Consider the following 13,065-nt stretch of genomic DNA (forward strand, 5'->3'; position numbering starts at 1 on the left):
TGTGGGGGGTAGTGTGGCCAGCTGCAGGTTAGGGAAGTCCTGGAGATTTGGGGGTGGAGCCTGGGAAGGACAGGGACCTCAGTGGGGTACAAGGCCATAGATTCCACCCTCTTAACACAGGGGTGCCCAAACTTGCTTAACGTAAGACCCACATAGAATAAATGTCAGATGTTGAGAGCCGCAAGACATGAACATCGGATGTTCAAGAGCTGCAAGAGAAGGAAGGAAGGAAGGAAGGAAGGAAGGAAGGAAGGAAGGAAGGAAGGAAGGAAGGAAGGAAGGAAGGAAGGAAGGAAGGAAGGAAAAATAGATGGGTGGAGGGAGGAGTGAGTGAGTGAGAGGTGGAAAGAAAGCAACTTTAAATGCTTTCTCCAAGCCAGCCAGTGGGGGCTTCAGGAGCCACACAATATGTGTGAAAGAGCCACATGTGGCTCCCAAGCCACAGTTTGGCTACCTCTGCTCTAACACTTCAGTATTCTCCAAGGGAACCGCTCTCTGTGGTCTGGAGATGAGGTGTAAGAATAGCAGAATCCACTTGCCACCAGTCACCATGTGAACGCCCCCAATGAGAGCACTATCCCTCTAATGGGCCAATGGGCCATTCCTTTGCATCAAGTCCCAGAAAGAGGGAACATTTGCAAAAAGACTTTGTGGGGTCTGAGAAAGTTCCAACACAAAACCAAATCCTTCATTTCCGACATTTGTAAATGGGTTTCTGTGAGACAAAGGAAAGGGCTTTTTCCTCCCCCCCCAAGCTGTAAATGATACTTCTCCAAATTTATAATGAAAACAGTGCAAAATATTTTCTACAGCTCAAGTTCATTGTTCTGTGACATTGCACAAGGAGGGAGCTGGCTGAGAAGCTACAGGCATAATTAGCAAGGTTGCGCTGGAAGACTCGAGACATAGAAACCATATATTGGATATAAAATAAGAAATTATATAAAGGGTGGTATTTAAAATTGATCATGTGAGAAATTGTGATAGAAGTCAGTGACTGCGTGATGATAATATTGTCTTGTTTGGCATAATAGCATTTATGTTTGACAAATACATCTAATCTCGACATGCCTTTCCAAAATGATTACAGTTTTTCACAGCCACTGCATAGATGGGGGGGGGGCACCCTACATTATTCGCTTTTACCATTTCCAACACTCAAATGTATTTATCTGGCATCTCTCTCTCACACACACACACACACATCTTGTGGAAGGTGTGCCAGGTTTTCTCACCACCTGACACCCCCCCCCCCCAACTGTGTTGCAGGCTCCTTCCCCCCCTCCTCTCTGTGCTCCTCGGACCACAGCTTTGTTTGCTCCTGGGCCTCTCCAGACCTCAAGCCCAGGATTTAAGGTTGGGAGGGACGGTGGCTCAGCGGTAGAGTATCTGCTTGGTAAAGAGAAGGTCCCAGGTTCAATCCCCGGCATCTCCAATTAAAAAGGGTCCAGGCCAATAGGCATGAAAAACCTTAGCTTGAGACCCTGGAGAGCCACTGCCAGTCTGAGTAGACAATACTGACTTTGATGGACCGAGGGTCTGATTCAGTGTAAGGCAGCTTCATATGTTCATATGTTCTTTATAAGGTTGTGTGGCCCTTCCCACTTCTCTCCATTTTCCCTTTTATCAAGTGTACCCTCTTGCTGCTGTGTGTGCATATAGGTGTGCATGTGTGATTACTTAGGGAATCAGTTCTCTCATGTAGGTTCTTTTCATTTTTTCCTTTTATTTCACTTTGCATACAATGAAGCTATTTGTTTGCATTTAAGATCTCTCTCTTGCGCACACACACACACACTCTTTCATAATTTTATTGTGGGGTACCGCTACCGAGATCCACTCTGATATGCATGGGTTACAAAGGTCTCTAATCTGGGAGAAATGGGTTTGATTCCCCCACTTCTCCACCTGTACCTGCTGAGTGACCTTGGGTCAGTAACAGTGCTTGTAAGAGCTATTCTCTCAAGAGCAGTTCTCAAAAGAGAACTTTACAATCTCAGCCTCACCTACCTAAAAGGTTGTTTGTTTGGGGGGGCGGGTAAGGGAAAGAAGATTGTAAACTGCTCTGAGACTCCAAGTGAAGGGCGGGTATAAATCAGTCTCCTCCTCCTTTCTTCCTTCTCCTCCTCCTCTTCTTCTTCTTCTGTTATTCCTTTCTGGAACCACTTTAAAGCTAATTTCTTCTTCTCTGGGTGCAGCTTGGGTAACACACACAGGCAGACAGACAGACAAAATTGGATGCAAGAAACCATGGGAGGAATCTGGCTGCCAGACCTATTCTGCAAATCCTTTTCATGAGACTTTGCATGAGAATTCAACCAGGACTACAGCACACAGTCCTATAATGCAGGAGTCCCCAACAGACTGCCTGTGGGCGCCGTAGCACACATTGACACCTTTCCTGGTGCTCGCTAAATGCTTTTAGAAAGTGGGCAGGGCCAGGCGGGGCTTTTGACCAGCAAGGCTTCTAATGGACAACTGGAAATTTGATTGGCTGTGCAGATTTTTGCCATTGCCTGCTGCCCCAGCACAAGGATCTTCGCTATATACCGCAGCAACCATTTTATGGCTGGTCCCACCTCCCGCAGCACACCTTCTGTGACAGCCATTTTGTGATACCCACCACAGTGTCAAAATTTCAGAGGTGCCTGCAGACTCAAAAAGTTTGGGGCCTCCAGAAGAGAGCTGGAGAGCCAGTTTTGCGTAGCAGTTAAGTGTGCGGACTCTTATCCGGGAGAACCAGGTTTGATTCCCCACTCTTCCACATGCACCTGCTGGAATGGCCTTGGGTCAGCCATAGCTCTTGTAGGAGTTGTCCTTCAAAGGGCAGCTTCTGGGAAAGCTCTCTCAGCCCCACTCACCTCACAGGGTGTCTGTTGTGGGGGAAGGAGATAAAGGAGATTGTAAGCCGCTGTGAGACTCTGATTCAGAGAGAAGGGTGGGGTATAAATCTGCAGTCTTCTTCTCCTCCTGCTATAATGGTTTTCCAGCTCCTGCTTGGGCAACCTGTTTTGCAACTGGAAGTCCCTCTCTAGTTTTTATTTTGCTTGTCCGGTGCAACGTCCTAGCCACCCCTTCCATGAACGACATATGCCTTCTGTGTCGTGGAAGGACATTTTTGGATCCAGCTAATTAACATGCATTGTAACAAAACAATGCAAAGTTCATCATAATCTAACTGCAGCCATAATTCTGTGGATTTACTTACAATCTGCATTCTAGTACTGTGGTGGATACCACAAAATGGCTGTCATAGAAGGTGTGCTGTGGGAGGTGGGATCAGCCATAAAGCACAGGCCCGGCGCTAGGGGTTCTGCTGCTCCAGGAAGACCCCTGCACCGACATGATGATGTCACAAAGTGATGTCATTGTGCAGGGCAACCTGGCTCTTCAGAAGCTTCCTTCGAAGCCTCTAAAGAGGGAGACGTTTTAGCGGTGCCCAGCCACTTTCGGGATGAAAGCGGCTGAGCGGCGCCCTTCCATGAGGGCGCCACTCGGCTGCTTTCAATCCGAAAGCGGTCAGACGCCGTGCTCTTTGGAGGCTTCCAAGGAAGCCTCCGAAGAGTGCAGGGGAGTAAGAGGGTGCCTGGTGGTGCCCCAGATGGGGTAGCTCCCTAGGCAGCCACCTACTTCACCAACTCCCAAGCGCTGGCCCTGGGTAAACAAGCCATTCTCGAGCTGAAGGATGCGTTCCGTGAGTGAAAGGTCACCTTTGGATTCTAAGTGGTCATATTGATATTTATATTGCAGTTCTTGTGAAGGGAAGAGAACAGCTACGCTGGGATGCGTATTGATTCCTCCCCCTCCCCCCCGCCCCGTCGGTGGTTCTTTGTCAACTTAATGAGGCCTTTGCTTTCCAGGGGAAGAAGCTTCCAGCCAACATTAGTGAAGACGCAGAGGAAGGCGATGTGTCAGATGAGGACAGCGCCGATGAGATTGATGACGATTGTAAACTGATGAACGGAGATGTAAGTATCAGAAAGGAGCGAGGGGAAGCAGAAAGTGAAAACGGATGGAATACAGATTTCTGAGCGCTCCACTGTTTCTTATAACCTCTGTTTATATTAAAGCTGAGGTGAAGAGAGGGTACGCCATCCCACTCAGGGTTTTTGGGATGGGTGGGGGAGGGAAGACGACAATTCAGAGTAAAGGCAAGAGGCATTGGCTTCCCTCCGAACTGACTTGGTGACATCATCACAGACAAACTCTTAATTGCCTAGCATGGTAATTACTCTGAATTTGCCTTATGTCTTCGACTTTCTTTGGGACCTTTTGCTCCCTCTAGTGGTCAATTTGATATTACATTGCTGTACATCCGGCATAAAAACCTACAGTTTTGAATAGCAAATTGACCACTAGAAGGAAGAAAACAAATGCAGAAAAGAACAATTCCTGAAGCAACAGGAACAGACAAACAATGAAAATAAGAATGTGGGAGAACCCGCTGTTACCTCTATACATGAATACGCAAGATCATACCTGTAGGGTGATGAAGAGCCAGGACATGGAGTGAGGCTACAGAAATAGAAGCAGGTTTCATCTCCAGTGTCTGGAGCACTCTTGGCAAGGAGAGGATGATGTGTTGATGATCGCCCCCAAGGGAAGCCATGGTCGGGCCATGTTTTTAAAAAGGCAGACTTGCACTTGTGTTTTGTTCTAAACAGTTTTCGTTCCATTCTCTCCCCCACCCCCTTTGAGGGACCTTTCAAAAAAAGCGAGAAAACTCTGCAGTGGGGCTAAGTGATCCATAACAGCATAACAACAGAAACTTTCCTGTATCAAAACGACCGCACTCCTTGTGCATAATTGAACCTATTTAAATGCTTCTGCTACGGCAGGTTGTTGTGGCTGGGTCCCCCCCCCACCCCTTTCTCATTAAAAATCAGACATTTCAAAGCCAGGAAATTTCACAGTCTGAAGTATACATGCCAAATAGGGTGAAATGTGTATTTTATGACACGACAGTGTCCAGAATATATATGAGGTCTGCAATCTTGTTTTATTACAAAGAGGAGAGAGGTAAAGATGTTTTGTGGCAAGCCCTTGATCAACGCATAGTAAATGTGGTTCCAAAAGATATGTGAATTGCGTCACTCGGCAAACCGTGAATGGCAGTGTCCCACAGATCTGACTGGCTTTTCAAACTCCCCTTTCCCCAATTTTCATCCTGGCAGGTCTTTAAGAGATCAAAATTGTGCCTCGGGCTTTCTTTGAGAGCTTGGTTCACAATTTGGTGTATACGTTTTGAAGAAAACTGTTTTCTAATACTGCAACCCCACCGTTTTCTCCTCTTTAGCATACAAAGGCTGGCTAAAGCAAATGTTTCAGGATGGTTTAGAGGGACTCCCGTTTGGGCCACACGCCGGAGTCATCTGGGGGATGACACATCCCCGGAATCACAGCTCATCTCCAGACTACGGAGATCAGTTCCCCTGGAGGAAATGGAGGCTTTGGAGGGTAGACTCTGTGGTGTTGTCCCCCAGCAAGGTCCCTGTCCTCCCCAGGCTCCACCCCCAAATCTCCAGGAGTCCCCCAACCTGGATCTGGCAACCCTACCCCTCCTATCCCCCACTGGTGGCCAGGGTAAATCTGGCAGCCCTCCTTGAGGCAAAGGGTGCAAAATAATTTCGAGGAGACTAGCAATAGTTCTCAGTACGTTTTTGCAAAATCTGTTCCCGGGACCCCCAGAAAACACTGCTGCAACTGTGCTACAGGGTCTGCAGTGCCGGACATGATGCTGGGAGAAGCGACGAGGAGCACACTTGTCTGTGCAGGGGGCACAGCTGATGAAACCAGGCATTCGAGTTTCTGCCAAAAGGGGAGGCTAATCGAGAGGCTCCCATTGAAGAAACCTCTGCCCTCAGTGTTTGAGAAAAGTTTTGATCAGCAGGCCTGGAGTAAGGACGGTGGGGCACACAATGGGCTACTGCCGATAGGTCCTACTCCTCACTGCCCACTAGGATTGCCAACTCCAGGTTGGGAAATTCCTAGACATTTGGGGAGGGGTGGAGCCTAGGGACGGTAGGGTTTAGGGATGGGAGGGACCTCAGCGCCACAGAGTCCACCCTCCAAAGCAACTGATCACTGTAATCTGGGAGGTCTCCAGGCCCCACCTGGAGTTTGGCAGCCCTAACTCACACCCTCTTCCCATGTGCCCAACAGAAAGGGAGAGAGCAGGACAACACGCTCGGTGGCTTTTCCATTTCTTCATCTTTGCTTCTTCACCCTCTCCCCAAATGACCATTGAGTCAGAGGTGCTGGAAGTAGGGTTGCCAGTTCTGGGATGGGAAATACCTGGAAATTTTGCAGGGTGGAGCCTGAGAAGGGTGGGGTTTGGAGGGGAGGGGCTTCAATAAGGTATAATGCCTTCAAGCCGCCTTTCCAAAGCAACCATTCTCTCCAGGGGAACTGATGTCGGTTATTTGGAGATCAGTTGTTAATAGCGGGGAATCTCCAGCCATCACCTGGAAGCTGGCAACCTAAGGTGGAAGAGCGGTCTGCCCTACCATCTGTTGGTATTTTAAGGAGGGCACTGAAGGCCTTTTGCCTAAACACCCTCCCCCCCCCCACTCCGCCAGACCTGGAGTTGTTCATATAGATAAGCCTTCTTTAAGATTTCACAAATCTCTTATTTCCCCCCTCCTCCTTCTCTCTCCCCACCTGTTGGCAGTTCTCTTTGATCCACTCACTAAATGTGGTGTTTGGTGCTTTTCTGCTAGTAAAGGTGTTCCAAATACAAAGCATCTTAATCTTTTGTTTCCTTAGGCGCGTGAGCTTTTGATTCCTCTCTGCCCTTTAAAAAACGCACACGCTGTGCCGGTTTGCCTGATCCTTTAATCTTCCGACACGCGTCAGCGGTGGGCCATGCTTTTTAGGCAAATGCAAGGCCAACGATGCCTCTAAAATATTTTCTTTGAAGCAGATGACCTCGGAGTTGCTGGGTGTTTGGCCCTCTCTTAATTTTCTATCAGACTTTATCTTTTGTTCTCATGTTTATCACTACCATTTGTGCGAGAGTTTGGGCTGCGTTAAATGTTGAGCAAGACCAAGCAATCAAAGAGCGATAGAAGAATTCCTGGACTTCTACCAATCTAGGGCTTTGTAGGTAGGGAATCCACAGGTTTTAACATTCCCCTGTAGGGATTATTTTGACATTTTTGTTGCTGCTGTTTCAGTTCCTTCCAGGGCTTTTTTTTTTTGTAGCAGGAACTCCTTTGCATATTAGGCCACACACCCCTGATGTAGCCAGTCCTCCTGGAGTTTACAGTAGGCCCTGTACGAAGAGCCCTGTAAGCTCTTGGTGGATTGGCTACATCAGGGATGTGTGGCCTAATATGCAAAGGAGTTCCTGCTAGAAAAAAAGCCCTGGACTTCCTTCTCTATTGTGCGAATCAAACCTTCAGCCGGTCGCACTCTCTCAGCCTAACCTACCTCACAGGGTTGCTGCTGTGAGGCTACACCAGAGGAGGGAAGAATTATGGAAGCTGTTCTGGGTCTTCATTGGGGGGGAAGGCAGGGTACAATTGAATTAAATAAATAATAACATCGATGCCTGCTTTCCTATCAGCTGCATGAAAGAAACAAACAGTAACAAAAGAAGTGGGTGAAACAGCAAAAAGAAATGAAAAATGTTCAAAGGACTCTAGGGTTTTGTGTGCTTTTTTGGAGGGGGAGCCTTCAGAGTTGCAAATTCCATTAATAACTTCTGCAGCTTGAAATGGTACTGTCCGAGAAAAGCTATAATGCCAATTCTGATGCACTGAAAAAATGGTTCCTTGAGGAACAACTGCTGAGAGTTCTTCTGCTGAATCAAAAAGGGGTGAAGTCAGGGCCACCCCATCAGTAGCAGCAAAAGGAATCGAGGTTTTGAGTAAATCCTTTATTATTACTTCCTGGTCCTGGCACGTTTTGCCTTTGACTTTGTCAGGCAGTCTGTTATAATCAAGGATAATATGCTCACGAAATAAAAATTATTCATAAAAGTAGTATAATCAATAGCAGGGCTTTTTTATAGTAGGATCTCCTTTGCATATTAGGCCACACACCCCTGATGTAGCCAATCCTCCTGGCGCTTACAGGGTTCTTAGTACAGGGCCTACGGTAAGCTCCAGGAGGATTGGCTACATCAGGGGGTGTGGCCTAATATTTAAAGGAGTTCCTCCTACAAAAAAAGCCCTGAAATATAATACTAAATGCAATTGGCTTATATTAGATGGGATCTGTGGTTGTGAACAGAAACCAGTTATATCTTTTGAAAAAAACTATAATCTTAAAGATCAATTGGTTCATAGCGGCGCCTCTCTAAACAAAGGAACAGCAGCTTTTACCAGGTACTAAATTACCAAAAGAATATTACAGATGTGGCCATTGTTCCTATTGTAGATTTAAATATAATATGAACTCTTTCATAAACCCAGTAGATGGCAAACAATATCAGCTGAAGAACTTTACAGCCTGTAATTCTAAAAGCATCATTTATGCCATCTCATGCCCATGCCAAAAAATCTGTATAGGGAAATCTGTAAGATGCCTAAAACCACATATTACCGAACACAGAAGTGACATCCTTGCTTAAGAAAACAGGTGCCCCTCTAGTTACACATTTCTTGGAAAGCAACCATAGCTCAATGGATGTAGTTTTCTGAGCAATACAACCAGTATCAAACCACAATGATAAGACACTTCTGAGGGAAAAGGCAGAGTGGATTTTAAGGCTAAAACCTTTGGTACCATTTGGGCTAAATGAAAATTTGAAACTTATACACCTGATGTAAGATCCTTAAAGTCAAAGCCACAACAACATATTTGTATTTATTTTTGTATTTTATTTTATAATTTAGCAACAAAGACATATTTTGGAACTAATTTAATTCTAGGATGCTCTACACTCTGCTGTTTAACAAACTGATTCGTAGAATCTTAGAATCATTACACATACTAATATGTCTACAATGATTGAAATGGTACAGTCCAAGAAAAGCTATAATGCCAATTCTGATGCACTGAAAAAAATGATCACCATCTTCAAGTACTTGAAGGGCTGTCATATAGAGGATGGTGTGGGATTGTTTCTGTGGCCCCAGAAGGTATGGGTTGAAATTAAATCAAAAGAGTTTCCAGCTCAACGTTAGGAAGAACTTCCTGACCGTTAGAACGGTTCCTCAGTGGAACAGACTTCCTCGGGAGGTGGTGGGCTCTCCTTCCTTGGAGGTTTTTAAACAGAGGCTAGATGGCCATCTGGCAGCAATGCAGATCCTGTGAATTTAGGAGGAGGTATTTGTGAGTTTCCTGCATTGTGCAGGGGGTTGGACTAAATGACCCTGGAGGTCCCTTCCAACTCTATGATTCAATGATTTTGAAAATGCTTGCTTCAAGGGGTTAAATGAACACCTAGTACATCAGATTACATAACCCCTTGAGCCTGATTTCATCTCTGTTGCTCAATATGAGACTGGAGGTTTATGCTACAAGAGGTAAGCCGAATAGTTGTTCAGCTATATGTTCTTTTTGTTGCTAATTTCCTAGGGTTAAATTATTATACAATCCTTCTGTTGGGATCTGTTGAGGCTGGGTGAGTGGGCGTCAACGTGGCAGATGCGGTTCAATGTGGCCAAGTGCAAAGTAATGCACATTGGGGCCAAGAATCCCAGCTACCAATACAAGTTGATGGGGTGTGAACTGGCAGAGACTGACCATGAGAGAGATCTTGGGGTCGTGGTAGATAACTCACTGAAAATGTCAAGACAGTGTGCGTTTGCAATAAAAAAGGCCAACGCCATGCTGGGAATTATTAGGAAGGGAATTGAAAACAAATCAGCCAGTATCATAATGCCCCTGTATAAATCGATGGTGCGGTCTCATTTGGAGTACTGTGTGCAGTTCTGGTCGCCGCACCTCAAAAAGGATATTATAGCATTGGAGAAAGTTCAGAAAAGGGCAACTAGAATGATTAAAGGGCTGGAACACCTTCCCTATGAAGAAAGGTTGAAACGCTTAGGGCTCTTTAGCTTGGAGAAACGTCGACATGCGGGGTGACATGATAGAGGTTTACAAGATAATGCATGGGATGGAGAAAGTAGAGAAAGAAGTACTTTTCTCCCTTTCTCACAATACAAGAACTCATGGGCATTCGATGAAATTGCTGAGCAGACAGGTTAAAACGGATAAAAGGAAGTACTTCTTCACCCAAAGGGTGATTAACATATGGAATTCACTGCCACAGGAGGTGGTGGCGGCCACAAGCATGGCCACCTTCAAGAGGGCTTTAGATAAAAATATGGAGCAGAGGTCCATCAGTGGCTATTAGCCACAGTGTGTGTGTGTGTGTGTGTGTGTGTGTGTATATATATATATATATATATATATATATATATATATATATATATATATATATATATATATATATATATATATATATATATATATATTTGGCCGCTGTGTGACATAGAATGTTGGACTGGATGGGCTATTGGCCTGATCTAACATGGCTTAGCTTATGTTCTTATGTTTACAATTATACCTGTTTTTCTAAAGGACTCTTTCTGTTTGCAGGTTCCAGTGATTTTAACCTTAATTTTTAGGGTGGGGGGGATTATTCTAGATGAATTGTATTGATTATACTACTTTTATGAATGGTTTTTATTCCATGAGCGTATTCTCCTTGACAGTAACAGATTCCCTGATGAAGCAATAGGTGAAACACAGCGGGATCAGGAAGTAATAACGAAGGACCAAAAAGCGGCCCTTTAAAATCTGCTTTGAGGGAATTGTTTTCTTTTTTTCCTCCCCAACCAGCTGCCTTTTGTGATGTTTGCTACTCCCTTTGATGGTATTTTCTCCCTTTCTTGCCTTTCCATTCCACCCTTTCGAAGTGGAAGGTATGGTATGAGCAGTTCGTTGGTGGTAGAATTTAGCCTTTCTTAGCTGTAGAAACAGTGAAGCAAACTTGTTGCGTTACCAAACCACGGCTGTGTGGGGAGGGAATACAGCATTGGGGGGGGGGGGCTTCAACAACATATATTAAAGACTAAACACTGAATTTTTGAATATATTAAACAACATTTTAATATGTTAAGCATATATATATATTAATTATATGCTTAACATATTAATATTAATACCAATTAATGGCAGTTAATACCAAAGAACACTTGTTAAGCTGAATCTTCTTAAAAATCCAGTCAACAGCTTTGTACTAATAAGTGAAAAAGCTTTCTCTACTGGCCGTGTTTAGGGACGCATGTGTACTTCTTTCCCATCCACCTTTTAAAGCTTGCAACGGTCCTTTGAAACCAAGCTTAGATCAAGCTGAGGTAATGACACCAAGAGAAAGAGAAGGTGACCATCACAAAGTCACCCAGTCAGCTTCCAGTTTGGTGTGGTAGTTAGAAACGCAAAAGCCAGTTCAAAATAGTGGTTAGGAGCATGGGCTCTAATCTGGGAGAATTGGGTTTGATTCCCCACTCCTCCACATGCAGCTGGCTGGGTGACCATGAGTCAGTCACAAGTTCTCTCAGAGCTGTTATTTCAAGAGCAGTGCTCTCAGAGCTCTGTCAGCCCTACCTACCTTGCAAGATGCCTGTGGTGGGGAGAGGAAGGGAAGGAAATTGTAAGCTGCTCTGAGACTCTGAATAAAGGGGGGGGGGTATAAATCCAACTCTTCTTCCTGTTCCTCTTCTTCCTCTTTCTCCTCCTTCTCCTTGCTGAGTGAGGACGTGAATCCACTTTGCTGTACAATCCAACACTCAAATCACTATTCTACACTGGTTTGCACGATAAAATAGTATAAATTCCTATTTTTCTCTCACTGTCCTGGTTTCCATGTGTCACCCCAACCTAATATATAATGGATTGTTGCGAGTATGCTGGTTTAAATAGCTTTCAAAGGTAGTCAGAGACAACTATCCATGGTTAGTATCTGTGTTCAGTGTTTTTGCCATCAAGTCACAGCTGATTTATGGTGACCCCTGGTGGGGTTTTCAAGGCAAGAGACGTTCAGAGATGGTTCACCATTGCTTGCCTCTGCGTCACAACCCCAATATTCCTTGGTGGTCTCCCATCCAAATACTGACCAAGGCCAACCCTGCTTAGTTTCTGAGATCTGAAGAGATCAGGCTATCCTGGGCTTTCCAGGTCAGGGTGGCTGTGATAGGGTTAGCTGCAGGGGTGGAATTCTAGCAGGAGCTCCTTTGCATAATAGACAACACCCCCTGATGTAGCCAATCCTCCAAGAGCTTACAAAAAAGAGCCTTGTAAGCTCTTGGAGGATTGGCTACATCCGGGGGTGTGTGGCCTAATATGCAAAGGAGCTCCTGCTAGAATTCCACCCCTGTTTAGCTGTGATAGCTAAGTGAAATCTATGGCTGAGCTCTGACATAATACAAAGCCCCAATTTCGTTACAACTTCAGGTAGCACGGCTATCTGAACATAGGCAGTTCCACTAACTCTAGTCTGTTGGTCCATCAAACCAAGGGCTGAAGTCTTTGCAAGAGGCATTGCATGTGCCAGTCTTCATAGAGTTTACAGGGATTCCTAGAATGACCCTAAACCAGATTTCCCCTGGAAGTGACAACACTGTGGCTTCCCCGTATCCCCTCCCCTGGAGCGCCCTCTGGTCGCCCGGAATGGCCGGACAACCCTGTGGAAAAGCATTCATAGGATAGCACTGCGGGTGACCTTTGGATCAGTCATTCATTATCACACACCTCACAGGATTGTTGTGAGGATAAAATGGAGATAACCACGCGAGCCTCCCTTATCAAAAGGAAAGCGAGATTTAAAAAATGGGATCATAAATGGACCCTCAGAGCACGTTACAACAAATTTAAACAACCCAAGCCATTAAAAAAAAATTGCACTTACGAGAACAAGCCAGAACCAAGGAGTCATTTATTCTCCTAACAGCAACGTAAAACCATCAGTGTTTGACCAGCATTGATTAAAACCAGCAGCAGACAAAAAACAGCATCCCTGCAAGACGTGCATTCCCGCCCCCCTCAATTGAACCAAGAAAAGGCCTAGCGCACGCTACCACCCTAAGCAAAAGGGAAGGTGAGCTTCCCTCA

General features: G+C 45.3%; 1 protein-coding gene across 1 annotated transcript in view; it reads left to right on the top strand.

Moving 5' to 3' along the window:
- The window catches only part of PLCH2 (phospholipase C eta 2), a 179,796-nt gene that overhangs the window by 92,016 nt on the left and 74,715 nt on the right, over positions 1-13,065 (top strand). The window contains exon 11 of the mRNA XM_060259046.1: positions 3,861-3,968. Coding sequence (XP_060115029.1) covers positions 3,861-3,968 — 108 coding nt within the window. The remainder of the gene's footprint in view (positions 1-3,860; positions 3,969-13,065) is intronic.

This window comes from Heteronotia binoei, chromosome 18 (genome assembly GCF_032191835.1).
Source record: "Heteronotia binoei isolate CCM8104 ecotype False Entrance Well chromosome 18, APGP_CSIRO_Hbin_v1, whole genome shotgun sequence".
NCBI lineage: Eukaryota > Metazoa > Chordata > Lepidosauria > Squamata > Gekkonidae > Heteronotia > Heteronotia binoei.